This window comes from Euphorbia lathyris, chromosome 2 (genome assembly GCF_963576675.1).
Source record: "Euphorbia lathyris chromosome 2, ddEupLath1.1, whole genome shotgun sequence".
NCBI lineage: Eukaryota > Viridiplantae > Streptophyta > Magnoliopsida > Malpighiales > Euphorbiaceae > Euphorbia > Euphorbia lathyris.
This window is the reverse complement of record NC_088911.1, coordinates 29,590,022-29,605,603: the sequence shown is the minus strand read 5'-3', so window position 1 is coordinate 29,605,603 and position 15,582 is coordinate 29,590,022. Positions and strand designations below refer to the sequence as shown.

Sequence of the window (15,582 nt, the reverse complement as noted above, 5' to 3'; positions counted from 1 at the left end):
GAGAAAAAACCTAGATCGGCGCGGTATCGTCTAGGTTATCCCCAGGAGAGACTCTTGTGGTTTTTAAATGTGTTTGCTTTTAATTGAAAAATATACCTATATCTTATATTTATCATTTACAAAATAATAAAAATACAGACGTGTTTACCAAAATGTGATTATTTCTAATTGAAAAATTTTAAGAATCCAAATTGATAACAAATTTGTAATTAAACAAATTATGATTAAGTAAAATATTTAATTTTTCAATACAACTATGTAAAGGGTTAATTTTTAACTAAATCCTGTGATTACAGGTTTTTGTAAATCGGTATCTGTGGTTCATTTGTTACAAACAAAATTTTGTGGTTTGTAAATTTTTTTATTTTAGGTTGAATTTGCCAAATTTGATCGATATCGACCTCAAAATGAAAATTTCAAAAATTCTATTTGTTTAGTATCATATTTACTATGGAACCACGTTTTTTCTTTTTCAAAATCATCATTTTTAGAGTTTTCTCTCTCCAAACATTAACTTTCTCTCTCATAAAAAAAATCAAATCTAAAAAGTTGAAGGATTAAAGTTTCTTGAAATATCATATAATTCTTAAAAAATTTCATTTTGAGGTCGTTATCAGTCAAATTTGGCAAAATCAACCCAAAATAAAAATTTGCAAACTACAGGGTTTAGTTTGTAACAGAAAAAACTGTAGGTACCAATTTGCAAAAACTTGTATCCACAAGATTTAATTTGAAATTAAACCTATATTTATTTACTTATATACTTTTTTTTAGATTTACTTGTATTATTATATCTAGACTTAATTTGGTACATCATTGAAATTATATATATTATAATATAATATAATACTACATCCGTTTTATATTATATATCTTTCTAGATACTCTTTTTTGTTTCATTATACATGTCATTTTATTTTTTGCTGCTATAAAATGTGAGTTTATGAAAATTAATTAGAATAATGGACTTATTATAAAATAAATAAACAGTGGATTCAATAAATAAGAGGCAGGAATTTCTATGCAACTCTCTAAAATGACATGTAATATGAAAGGAAGAGAGTACCATATAAAATTATATAGACAGAGAATAAAGACGGACTAAATATATATTTAATATTATTAAATTTTTTGTTCTTTCAATCCAATTCGATTATCAATCTAGTTCTGGATAAATTTCAATCCTGTTTAGTCAAGTTCTTTGAAAAAAAAGTCAATAATCTAAGCTGATATAGTTTTCTTAAAAACAGGTCAACTATTCAATTCAATTCCGAATTTTGTTTTCCTAGATATTTACTCCAATCCATTATTTCTAAGATTCGCAATCAGCTCTATAAAATGAATGATTTATTATTCTCGTAAACTTACATAAGTCAAATACATTTTAACTGGTATAAATCCCTCTCTTTTATATGGATTTAGAGAGATCCATCTCTTTTAATAATGAGGAGGATGGCTATATACGAACCCCTATAGTGGATGGGCTGGAGTATTTGAAAGTTAGTGATTTGTTTATCCATAATTCCAGAGATTGGGATGAAGAGTTATTGGAGGAAGTTTTCGAGCATAGAGATATTACAGAAATTCATAAACTGTCTGTTGGTACTTTGATTAGTGAGGATCGGTTAATATGGAAATTCCATTCTACGGGACGTTACACAGTCAAAAGTGCTTACAGGTTGGCTACAACTTTGGAAGCAGGTGAAAGATTTCATGTTCAGGGAGCTTGGAAAAAATTGTGGTATGCTGAAATTCCACAAAAGATCCGGCATTTTGGTTGGCAACTAGCACGAAATTGTCTCCCAACGCGTGTGAATCTTCTATTTCGTGGGTTACAGGTATGTAGTACTTGTGTGCTATGTAACGAACCTTGGGAGGATGGATGACATCTTTTTATTGAATGTGCAGGAGCTATAAGAGTATGACAGAAGGCGGGGATGCTGGAGCGAATTAATGCGGAGGCAGCAGTGGCTGAGAATCTGACAGCATGGTTTCATAATATGATTAGAGCAGCACCAGAACAAATTGTGAAAACATTTTTGATGCACCTCTGGAGTTTATGGCAGGCTAGGAATACCCGTCTTTGGCAGTATGAGATTCGCACAACAGATCAGATAGTGGCTCAAGCTTGCACAATACTTAATGATTGGTCAGAAGCAAATGTCTTGAGGAATCGGACTGGTACATAAGAACATCGGATTGGAAATATAGTAGCAGGAAATAATTCATTCGCTACTTGCACGGCTTGGCACCCGCCATCAGAAGGATTTCTCTCGTGTTGTGTTGATGCCGCATGCTTTAACGCTGATGGTCGTGCAGGGATGGGAGCAGCAGTAAGAGATGCAAATGGACAGTTTGTAATGGGGAGATGTGCGGGTCTGTTATGTTGTCCAACAGCTCAAGAATGTGAGGCTGAAGCTCTATTACAGGCTATGCAATGGCTAGAAGCTGTTGGAAGAAGGAATGTGGTTTTCGAATCTGATGCTAAACAAGTGATTGATGCAATAAACTCTAGTTATGTTGATGATTCCGAATTTGGGGATAGAATTATTCAAATACGATCGATTCTAACATCAAATGACTCTTACTCAGTCAAATGGATACGACGGCAAGCGAATGGGATGACACATGTGTTAGCACAGTCTTCTCGTTTATCCACTTGCCCTTCTTTTTTTAATTTATTACCGAGTTATGTTTCTGTTTCATTGTTATAATTTTGCCATGATTTGGCTCATTAATGCATTGTTTTTTTTTATTCAAAAAAAATAAAACCTTTAAACAAATTAAAAAAATTAAAGTTAGAAGGACTGAATTGGATACAATCTCATATATTAAGGCTTATATTTATGATGATGGTGTACGAATGGGTGGATGGATAAAAAAACATTGTGCTCACAAACCGTTGAAAAGGAAGAGTAGGCCGGGCCCACACTTTGACGGTCCACATTTGCGCAGACCATATCCAATGCTCTCCCTTTCTAATTTATAAATTTTTTTGATCTTAAAAACAACAAACAAAGATTTAAAAACTAATTCGTCCTTTCGCCTATTTAAATTGTTAATTTTGGTGACATTTATCCACTAATTTATTCAAAAATATTTGTTTTTTCTCCTTATCTATCAAAATTTATAAAATTTCAATCACTATACCTGCACGTTTTAAATAACCTCAAAATAATACTGCTATACAATTATAATCCGTTTTCACCCAAAAATATAACACACTTTTAATATTTCCATCGAAACAAGTAAAGTTGTGAATCTCTCTTTATAGTCCGATCTTCCGAAGCAATTCCTTCCTAGCGCCAATATTACTTCTATCTATCTCTATCCCGGTCTCCCGAAGCAATTACTTCCTAACGCTGATATTACTTCCACGCTCATTGAGATTTCACTACATAAGCATAAAATAAATAAAAAAACGAATGATTTGGCATGTAACATGTTACCAAATAATAGTATTGTAGTAGGTCAAAGACCAAAATAGACCAAATGTTGCTTTAAATTAAATAAAATAAAAATGTCTTAATCTAAAAATTCCGAATTCTTTTTAAAGTGGCGGTTTGTACACAGAACGTGTACTTCTCGTATCTCCACATCCCTAGATCTCTGCTCTTTCTTCAACAATCTTGCCTCCTTGCCTCCCTTCCTTTCCTTTCCTTTGCTTTTACTTTCTTCCTTCTCAGATTTCTCTTTTCCCTTTTGCACTCACATTTTAATCTCTGCTCATTTTTAATAAATTCTTGATTTCCTTTTCTTGATTTTTTCCATTCTGGGTTTCCATACTTATCTAATTGAGTGGCCTTCGTCATAATTTCACTTATAAGGCAGTTGACAGTAATTACAGATATAAACCACCTAAATTAGTGTCTTTGTATTTTTGTAGATCTTTCAATAATGATTCAGATTTTCTGTTCAATTTTTTTGTCTTTTGTGTTTTTTTTTTCACTGATTGATTACAAAAGTTTATAACTTAAGAGAGAATATTAAGCTAAAGTTATGATTTCCTTTCATGGTCTCATCATCCGATTGTCTTCTTCTGCCTTGAATGTGACAAGTTTTCACTGATTTTTTTTTCTTTCTCCTTAGGTGTAAGGTGTTACTGTATGCATTTGCCAAATGTTCTACTTTATGGGTCTCTCTGTTTGAGCTGTAACTAGGTTCCTTTTTTTCTTTATTTTATATTCATAGATTTCTGCAAATTAGGCGATTTCTTTCTTAGTTTTTGCTAGGAGATTGAAGAATTACAAATTTGTAGTTCTTAATCATCGAGAATGGGACATCCTGCAGCTGTTTGGCCTAATAGGGCATCCATTGAAACGACGAAGGATTGGAATGGTATCGAGCAGGTTGTGATTCGAAACCCTCAAGGGGCTTCTGTTCGGGTGAGCATTTGAATTATCTAATCACTTGTTAATCGTGTATGAACTCTTGAAACCTCAATTTGCTCAATTTTTAGTTCTGAATTGGTTATGATTATAGGTAAGCTTACATGGAGGGCAAGTAGTTTCGTGGAGGAATGAACATGGGGAAGAACTTCTTTTCAGCAGTAGTAAGGTTTGTTTGAATTTTTACTTCAAATATTCGTTTAGGGTTTGGTCTTGGTTAGGTGAAAATGTTCTGATTTGGTCAATTGTAGAAACTAAGAATTTGTGCCAAACGATGCAACATGAACAATTTCTTCCAACAAATTTAATTATAGAAGAGATGGAGTAGCTTAAGGTTCCTCTTTATTGTGATTTGGACTTTGGATTTCAATTTCATGTCATGTTCATATATTTTCAAATTTGCAGTTCTTGCTGTATAAAACAATTCAGAAACTGCAATTTCATCAATTTTGCCTAGTAAGGTTTCACTATGGAATGTTTGGTTGATTGTAGGCTATCTTTAAGCCCCCGAAGGTGTTGAGAGGGGGGATCCCTATCTGTTTCCCTCAGGTACAATTTGATCATATTGTCTTTCATATGCGCGGGAATTGTTGCACGATAGCATGTCTTGCTTATATGCGTTGTTTAAAACCTCGTGAAGTTTGGCTCCTGCGGATCACAGGAGCAGCATGGTTTTGCAAGGAACAAGAGCTGGACAATTGATGAGAATCCTCCTCCTTTGCGCCCGAATCATTCTCAATCGAAATACTTTGTTGACCTGCTGCTCAAACCATCTGAAGAAGATCTCAAGTTCTGGCCCCATAGGTTTGAACCTGAATACAATCCTGAATACGTATTTCAGTAATTTGCACATTTAGTTATTTGCACATTCAGTTAATAGTATTGTCGGTCATTTGCACGCTTGTCGTCTAAACAATGAACTTCATCTCTGTATGTGAAAGTGAAACTTACTTATTTTCTTGTTTATTTCAGTTTTGAGTTTCGTCTTAGGGTGGCGCTGTCAACAAGTGGAGATTTGGTACTGATATCAAGAGTTCGGAACATCAATGGCAAACCGTTTAGTTTCTCATTTGCATATCACACATATCTATCAGTTTCTGACATTAGGTATAAGATTATTTCCTGAACTTGGAATGATACTCTGGAAGTGTAGAAATTATTGATAAGCAAATTGCGTAATCTTGACTTGCATCGATGTCAATTTAACTTTTCAGTGAAGTGAGAATAGAAGGACTGGAGACACTTGACTACCTAGACAACCTCTTGCGAAGAGAGAGATTCACCGAACAAGGAGATGCCATAACTTTTGAATCCGAGGTATATATGTTTATATCCATGTGATCATTTAGCTAAAGCTATCTATTTGCGTTAATTCATTAACTATCTGATTTCTCTGGCAGCTGGATCGAGTTTATCTTAGTTCTCCTAGCATAATCGCAGTACTCGACCATGAAAGGAAACGTACTTTTGTTGTACGGAAGGAAGGATTGCCAGATGCTGGTAAGCGTCGTTTACAGAAAACATGCATAAGCTACCATATAACACACGTGCAAGTGTCGTTTACATAAACATGCATAAGCTGCATGTATAACACACGTGCAAGCGTGGTTTACGTAAACATGCATAAGTAACGTGTGCAAGCGTCGTTTACTTAAACATTCATAAGCTACCATATATAACATGTGTTTTTATGGTATCTGTTGTGTTGACAAAGCTCGAAACATAATAAGTATTTCATTAAAATGTAGCAAGTTGTTATGTTCGTATTTTCTATATACGTATTGTTGGTTGATTTACGAATTGCATCCCGACAAATATGCAGTGGTGTGGAATCCATGGGACAAGAAGTCAAAAGCAATGGCGGATTTCGGGGACGAGGAATACAAACATATGCTATGCGTCAACGCGGCAGCCATAGAGAAACCTATAACCTTGAAGCCAGGTGAGGAATGGACAGGGCGTTTGGAGCTATCGGTTGTGCCTTCGAGTTTTTGTAGCGAACGTTTTGATAACTTATGAAGAGGTTTTAAGCGTCTCTTTCTGCTTTCAGTCTTGTAAAAAGAAAACAAAGGTTGCTCTGTTGTTTTCACACAGTTAGTTGTTGTATGAGCACTTTTTTTTTTCTGTGTCTCTTCTAAAAGTTTTCTTCAGGAAGTAGCACAATAAATCAATGTAAGATCACAGCTTTTTTGTTAACAATTTTGTCATTTTGAGAATGGCATGGTGTCAAATATTTGCAAGAGAGGTTTTGGCTACCAAATTTCATCACTGGATTAAGGCACAGGCTACCAAATATGTCTAATTTTAATGCTCTGCCTATATAATGGTGGGCTGGACGATAAGAAAGGGATTCTTGTGGTACTTTTAATGAATTACAGCAGATTACCACAAATAAATCAAAACCCCTAATTCCCAAATTTTAAATATAACGGTAACTTTTGCACCCGCGTTACACCAGATCCCTTCTCTCTTTGCAAATCAGCCGTTCATCACATCTCGTTTACGCTGCAATCATTAGGCCTTGGATCAACCAATGATATGCAGCCACCTCTCTTTTGACGCAGCTCACCATAACCGTCTTTGTCCTTTTATTTCTGTCCTTCATTCTTTAGCGATGTTTATTTTGTTAGATGTAATTTTGATTGGCATTGTCCTTTGAATGGTGTAAGCAATTCCTTGTTTGATCAATGAGAATCTTAGCAAGAATTAATTCATTCTTGAATCTCCCATCTTCTCACATTTGGATACATTCTTTGGATTTGATTCTCGTTGTTAAAATTCCTATAAACGAAACAATAGTTAACCTTTTTTGTAAACCTTTTTGTATGTTAAAATTCCTATATACGATTCTTTATTATCGCTAGCCCTCATATGTGATGGTCTATTTGTAATAACATCCTAATTCATTTTGACTTAAATAAATTGATCCTCTTAAAAGCATTAAAAACATATCTAAAATATCAGAAGTTTTATGTTTCTAAAACATCATGATTATATATGTACAATTAAAAAAATTTCAAAAGTATATATATATATATATATATAAAGATAAGAGAATCTTATTTCTTTTTCAACATGAATAATCCATAATGATATAATTTATGATAAATACTTATCTTTTCTTTGTATATGTTACGAATAGGGCTAGCTATTACAAAGAGCTTTCCTTAATCAGCACCGTGAATATAAAAATATAAGTATAAATGTAATTTATGTACTTACCAAGGATAACGCATATTATGTAATATATATAGTTGCAATTGATGAGAATAACGGTTGGAATAGCATCATTACTACTGTAGATGCTGATGCGCTTAGAGCCGTAAGTTATGTGTGTGTGTTACGGTTATGATTTCTCTACGTGCTTTAACTCTACTAGACACTACGTAGGGGCAAGTGTACCCCGTCGTATCAAGTAATAAATCTGATTAAGACCGGATATCGAATCCACGGGATTTATACCTACAAGTATTAAACTACTCGGTTCTATATGTTATCTAAGCGGTGAATACTTTAGACTTGAGTTGGGTGACAACTATAAACTACTCATAAATTAAGGGTGAAACAATTTTCATGTATTTCAAGCCGTTATGAAGCGATACAGATAATGATAAGTTATGACATATGATAAACAATTCGGAACATATACGATTAATAATTTACTCTTGCAAAAACGACTATCTATAGACCGAACAACTCCATGAGGTTCTTAGGTTGTGATTTCCCCTTAAGGCGACTCTAATTCTTAGGATCAGAAATTAGGGCCCGTAAGTTCCGTGGCTCGTCAATTCCTACGGTTTCCAGATTGTCAACTCCGGTAAGGCAACACCTATATGAATCCTAATAGATTTCAGAGCTCGTAAGCGACCTACACAATAATCAATTATGAGTATCAAAGCAAGTAATAAATAATAACACGGATAGTGAAACGGAAATTGCAAATCATATATTATAAATGTGGAATGTGTAAATACGGAATACAACCAAGCCTAGTACATAGGAAGATTACAAGCTAATTAACAAGTAAAAAGGGAAGAAGAATGGGCCCTTAGAACTAGCTAACCGGACTCAAAGTCGTCTCTTAGGACTTGGAGGTGGAACTCTCGAGCTTGGTGAATGCGGATGGAACGACACTTCGGCAGAGTAACGGGAGGATTATACAAGCTCTCAAGGTGTAAGGAACCTTAGTACATAGAAAATTGAATGCCTAAATGAGTGCTAAACACTCTTATTTATACACATCAAGCTCGAGAGTAAAATCGTAATTCCACAAGTCTTTGGAACAATTGACACTAAATCTGTTGATTTCTCAGGCCATGCTCCACGTGTTTCATGCCACGCTCAGTGTAAAATGCATTTTCCACTTCGTTGCAGATTTCACATTTGCGTAGATTGGACCCAAAGGTGTTGACATAGCCACGCTCCACGTAGACCAGGGCAAGCTCCGCATGGTTCAGGTCCTGGAACTTATCTTTGATTCATCACTCTTTCACGCTCCACGTACTTCAAGGCAAGCTCCGCGTGGTTGAGGTACTGGAACTTAGCACTGATTCATCACCCTTTCACGCTCCGCGTACTCAAGGCTACGCTCCACATGTTTCATGTTATGAAGTTTGTCAACTGATTCACACAATTTCACGCTCCGTAGACTGAAATACGCTTCACGTGGACTGCATTGACCTAAAGCACAAGATAAGGTTGACTGCCATAATTTAGTGGGCACTGTGCAATGACGTGGCACGCTCCGCGTAGTGCATTCCACACTCCGTATAGTGCAAGGCTGAAATTTAATTATTTCTTCATTTGATCCTCATTTCTTGTGTGTTTATCACGAACCTGCAAAATCCGACTACGAACACCGAGATTACTTGCTGCTTTTATTTTTCTAAAATTGATACAAAAGTAACGAAAATTATTAAAAGTACGATTTTTATTATCATTTCGCTATTTATTCAAAACACACTTATTTTTGTAATTAAACTTAATTATTAGCTCAAAATAAACCGTAAATCACGTTAAAAAGATAGGACAAAACGTCTCTTTCAGATGCCGATTTCAGAACATGCCTATATGGAGTAATTCGTCGAGTGGAGTGTTCTCTTGTAAAGCAGCGCATGCTATGATTATTTCTAATGAGAGGAACTATGATGACAATCAGAGCTTTAACAAGGTTTGGAGACTGAAAATTCACCAACGAAATAAAACATTCGCCTGGTTATGTCTTCATGACCGAATTCTTACTAATGAAGAGAGAGGAAAGAGACATTTGGTTGAGCAGGGTAATTTCCCGCGGTGTCATCATACGACTGAGATGGTGGTTCACACGTTAAGGGACTACCAGACCAGTTCGAAAATATGGAGAGAAATAGTTCCAACAAGATTTTGGCCTCAATTATTTAATGAAGGGGGGAGAATTGGTTTCAGAATTGTCTGGTGAAACCTGTTGGTTTTTTTTTGAATTGAAGACTGACAACAAACTTTCCTTGTTACTGTTGTGCAGGTGTGGGAGTGGCGGAACAAGCAGCTATTCCAAGCAAATTTTGTTCTCCTGGAGCGAAGAGGAGAAGTATTTGCCGGTGGCTGATGGAGAATGGGACTTGCTATAGATCGCTTAGTGAAATGCGAGTGCGAACCAAGAAGGTGGAGAATCGTATTGGTTAGGTGAAGCCTCAGGAAGAAGCTTGGAAGCTAAACTCGAATGGGTCTCACGGGGCACTTACATACAATATAGCAGTCGAGGGCATTATAAGAAATGAGGATGGAGACTAGGTTGATGGTTTTCTCCATAATATTGGTAGAGGCAATTAATTTGAGGCTTATAGGGGTGTTTTCAGGTTTAAAAGTGGCGCTGAACTCGAATGTTAAACGACTTGAAGTTGAATCTGATTGTGCTGAAATCGTAAATTTGATCCATGGTGAGTGTCCTCTGCATCACCCTTCTCGTGCTTTGATATATAATATTTAAGCATTACGGGCACGTTTTGAGCAAATCATGGTTACCCATGTTTATAGAGACAGGAACCGTTGTGTCGATTTCCTGGCGAATCATGCTTTTGAGTGTTAGTGTAGTGTCCAATAGACAATTGTTTCAGGACAAAACTTATTAATAAATGAATTGTTCATTAGTGAGTTATTTGATTTATTTGAATAGTGGTTAAACTATATAAAAGGAATATTATCTTTTATCACAATTGAACAATTAGATAGAAGTAATCCCATTCATACAAGATGAAGTGAGACCATACCGTATGATTCTAATTGATTGACAAACTTAAATGAATCCCAGTCAAGTATTATATTATGGGATTAACATAATAGTAGAGAGACTTGAATGTAACAATGTCTATTATTCCTAAACAGAAAGTTAATATCTAGACAGTTATATGGATCCAATGAATGAGTTTATTAGGATTGGGATCTAGCATGAGATAGCAAGATGGATGGATCTATCCAGTGTCACTTGCTTTATCTCAGTGGTATTAGTAGATATAACTAATCCTCATACTCAAACAATCATTAATGTGATTCTGGATTATGTGGTGTGATGTTTTGACTCTGTCATCTACCATGATCCAACACACTGGGTGTGCATCGAGCATGGATTGGATATTATATGAAGTAATTGCAGAGTATGGATGTAAATGAGCCGAGACACTCATGATCAGTTCGATATTCGGCTCGATAAAGCTCGATCGTGTTTGGCTAAATTTATAAATGAGTCAAGCTTGAGCACGACATAGGTCAACTCAAAAGCTCATGAGCAGACTCGACTATAGATTCATGAACAAGCTCATGAGAAAGCTCGATAATGTTCATGAACACGCTCGTGAGCAAACTTGGTTTGATTATTATTTTAATAATAATATTTCTATAAAGAGAGAAGTGTAAAACAATGTAGTTTTGTGTACAATTTAGTTTTATAGGTTTCAAAACTATGTAGTTTTGTGTTAAATAAATTTCAAATTAATATAATTGATGAAAATAATGAATGAGTTGTTTAAGAGCGAAGTTCATGAATTAAATTAACGAGCTGCTGGCGAGCAAAGCTTGTTAACAAAGCTCAATTTGGAAGTCTAACAAATAAATTGTAACTAGGTGAAATTTTGGGTGAAATTGGACAATAACCTTATAAATAGAGTCGTTTTTAGCCTTGGTTCGTGAATGCAAAATTGTCTGCATCGTCAAAACGAGTCCTACGAGATTGACTGTGCTTAAATTGGAGGTCAGAAATGGCATTTTTAGAGGAAAATCTGCACTGTTGGAATTACAGACAACAAATCTGTCAGTAATTCTATTCTGACCAACTAGATGTTGGGCCTTGCGTTGGGTGCGGCCAACGACCTTTTTTTTTACCCTATTTCGATTTAAAACCATAATTTTCTCTATTTTCTTCCTACTTTAACCCTCAACCCTAATTTTTCTCTGTAAATACAACATTTTATACCAGTTTGCGAGAGGGTGTTGAAATTCATAATAAAAAGAGACCAACTCTCTGTCAAAATCATCCGAATTTACATAGTAAGGTGATCCATTCTTCATCATTTTTTAAAAATCTCTTAACTTAGGTAAAGATTTCTAAAAGAACATATTCTATCTATAATAGTCTTTTTATTTAATTTTTGTGTATTATAAAGTATACACTGTTCGTCTTTTCTTCCATTTTATTTTAATTTCAGTTTAGTTTTTTTATATTAAAGATGTTATCAAATATACTGATCTATTCAAATCAATCTTGTTTTTTTTACTTTTTTCGAATATGATATTAATAATATTACAAGTTAGTATTATTGCTTTAATCGGTTCATTTTATTCATAACGATGATTTGGGAATAAATAAACCAATTCGAGATAAATTGTATCTTACAGTCGTTTGAATACCGATACTTACCAATTAATAACTTTTCTTTTTATTCTTTTTATCTCTAATTTAATAAATTTTCTTTTTATTCATTTTAATTCCTAATTCAATGACTTTTTTATTCGTTTTAATTTTTATAACTTTGTGATTTCTTATTTTAATCCCTAATTTAATAACATTTTTATTTATTCATTTTAATCCCTTTTAATAACTTTATTTTTTATTTACTTTAATCCCTAATTTAATAACTTTTATTTTATTCTACCAAAAAAAAATAACTTTTATTTTATTCATTTTAGTTTCTAATTTAGAACTTTATATTTTATCACTTTAATCCTTAATTTGAAGTTTTTCTCTTTCTTTCAAATATGTCCCTGGATAAAGTTTTAAAAGTATATTCATTCATTTCTCCGACCTGTTGTCCCCTTTGCTTGGCCCTTCCTCGAAGAGGTTGTTGTGTAACAAGTGCATAATGTCCACTGGAACGTCCATGTATTTTATCATCAACTTGATGAAATAATTTCAAGATATAGGGTTGACCTATTATAACAGGTTGTTCAAAAAGATCCTTTGTTCTTCCACCAAATATTATACTTTTTTTCCGGATCCACTGAGCTAATAGCCCATCGTGCGGGCCTCTCGCCAGGGGCCCGCTATGCCAAAAGCGAGAGAAACTTCATCCCTCTCTTTCCTTTTTTCACCCCATGTCGCCACGCGGAAGAACTTTATATTTTATCACTTCAATCCTTAATGTGAAGGTTTTCTCTTTCTTTCAAGTATGTCCCTGAATGAAGTTTTAAAAGTATATTTTTAGTCATTTGTCTATTTTTATACCATAATTAATTGCATATCCATGTTATTTGTTTCACATTCGACATTTCTAATTGCAGAGCCAGCCCAGGACTCGGGGGCTCCGATCCCTCGGCCTCCAACTCCACCATTGAGTAGTATTGTTTCGGTACTTTATAGCCCCTTTATATTTAGTTTATGTTGCCGTTTTTTGTAGTGTTATTTCATTATTTAAGGATGGATGAGTTGGAGGAAGAATAGCAGGGGTGGGAAACGGTAATTGGTAACAAATCGGCTACAAAGCAGAAAGCTGATAAGAATACGTCTCGTGCAGGACGGGTCTGCAAACCTCCAGTTTACCTGAGATGACAATAATTTATTGGAATTGCAGAGGCGTTATGAACACAGGTACGCAACGATATCTATTTAATATTTTCAATTCTCATAAACCTGATTGGCTGTGTATTGCGAAACCAATGGGGGACTTCTCTTCAATAAATCACCGGTTTTGGGATCAATTGGGTATGAAGTTAATTGCTCAAAATGATAGGGTCAGGCCAACACTGTGGCTTTTTCAGGCTATTAGGTTGGCAGTTCAGAGCACAATTATGCATAGAGGGGATCAATACATTCTAATTAACTACAGTTTAAAGGGTCAGATGCACTATTTCTGCTTTGTGTAGGGTAGTATTTGGTCCAACAGGAGAAAAACTATGTATGATGAAATTGCTTTGCACCAGAGTGTGAATTCTGGTGTTTGGCTCTCAATAGGAGACTTTAACGTTGTTCTTGGAGCCCATGAGAAATCTAGAGGGCCCCCCGCCGCTAGGCCTACTCGTGAGTTTCGTGAGTTTGTAGATGATGGGGAATGGAGGAATGTTCCTACAACGGGATCCTTTTATACTTGGTCCAATGGCAGGCATGGTCAGGCTCGTGTTGAGAGCAGGCTGGATAGAGTCATGGTATCAGAAAGCTTTGCGTCGGAATGGACTTATAATTGCACTGCTTTGGTCAGACACTTCTCGGATCACCATCCCCTACCGTTCCATTTTTACAATGATCCGCCAAGAGTTTCAAGATTCCGTTTTCAAACGATGTGGGTGTCTCACCCGGATCTTAGGGAGGTAATCAATCATTTTTGGGGAGGTAATCATCCAAATTTGGGCCCGATGCAGCTGCTTTGCTACAAATTGAAGGGGCTTAGATGCATATTGAGGAAATGGAATAAAGAGTGTTTCGGACACTTGGATCGGAATATTGAAAAGAGCGAGTCAGATCTGAATGACATACAGTTGTAGCTCACTAATGGGTTCACGGGGAACTGCATACGAAGGAGCTACAAGCTCACACACAGTTGGACTATCACCTTCTTCAAAAATAAATTTATCTGAGAGATAAGAGCAAGGTCAACTGGCTATCGGTGGGGGATCGGAACATCACGTTTTTTCACCGTATGGCGAATCAACGTCAATCTTCGAGCGGAATTGTAGCTATGATGATTGATGACAGCATCACAACTGATCAGGCCAAAATCGGTAATCACATTTCTGATTTTTATGGTAATTTCTTCAAGAATGTAGTCACGAACAGGCAGGATTTTTCGAAGGTGGAGGAAGTTATTCCCTCGTCGGTTACTGCAGAAATGAATGAGAACTTGTTGCGCTGTCCGTTCGATGATGATATTAGGCAAACTGTCATGATAATGAACCCGTCTAGTGCGCCAGGACTGGACGGATTCACTGGTCAATTTCATCAAACTTACCGGGGATTGTCGGTGCAGATGTGTGCAGAATGGTTCGTTGGTTCTTTGATAATGGTGAGATAAGTCCCGACTTAAATTCCAATGTTCTCTCTCTGATTCCTAAGGTTGACGGAGCCTTGTGCATTGACTAGTATAGGCCGGTCGTGATGAGTAATTTCAGCTTCAAGATCATTTCTAAAATTTTAGCAGACAGATTAGCAGAAGTAGCAAGCGCTATTATTTCACCCAGCCAATTTGGCTTCATTAAAGGAAGAAATATACATCAATGTATTGCATTGGCCTCGAAAGGAATTAATTCAATGCGGAAAAAGTGCTTTGGTGGTAATATGAGCTTAAAAATAGATATTGCTAAGGCATTTGACACAGTAGATTGGAATTTTTTACTTGCAGTTTTGGAGGCTTTCGGCTTTTCACTGCAGTTTAGAGATTGGATTCTAAATCTGCTTTCTTCTGCAAGAATCTCAATTATGACTCACTCTGGGCTTTATGGCTATTTTGTGTGCTCAAGAGGAGTCCATCAGGGGGATCCCCTCTCTCCTATTCTGTTCAGCTTGGCGGAGGAATTCCTTAGTAGATGGCTGGACCAATTGGTTACTGAAGGGAGTCTTATTCCGTCTGCATATTCTAGCTCTAATAATTTTCCCACCCACTTGTTGTATGCGGATGATATACTTTTGTTCTGTAAGGCTTCAATTAAGAATGTTAGAACTTTGGCCGCCGTTTTTGAGTACTACGGTTCCATTTCGGGTCAATGGGTTAATTGGCAGAAGTCGGAAGTATTTTTT

General features: G+C 35.7%; 1 protein-coding gene across 1 annotated transcript; it reads left to right on the top strand.

Annotated features, from left to right (window-relative positions):
• Nucleotides 1–3,592: 3,592 nt before the first annotated feature.
• Nucleotides 3,593–6,648, top strand: LOC136217594 (putative glucose-6-phosphate 1-epimerase). The gene is made up of 8 exons (XM_066004185.1): nucleotides 3,593–4,385; nucleotides 4,483–4,557; nucleotides 4,881–4,937; nucleotides 5,029–5,192; nucleotides 5,361–5,495; nucleotides 5,603–5,705; nucleotides 5,789–5,888; nucleotides 6,211–6,648. Exons 1-8 carry the CDS (start codon nucleotides 4,275–4,277, stop codon nucleotides 6,405–6,407), a joined length of 942 nt encoding a protein of 313 aa, XP_065860257.1. The 5' UTR covers nucleotides 3,593–4,274; the 3' UTR covers nucleotides 6,408–6,648.
• The last annotated feature ends 8,934 nt before the right edge of the window (nucleotides 6,649–15,582 follow it).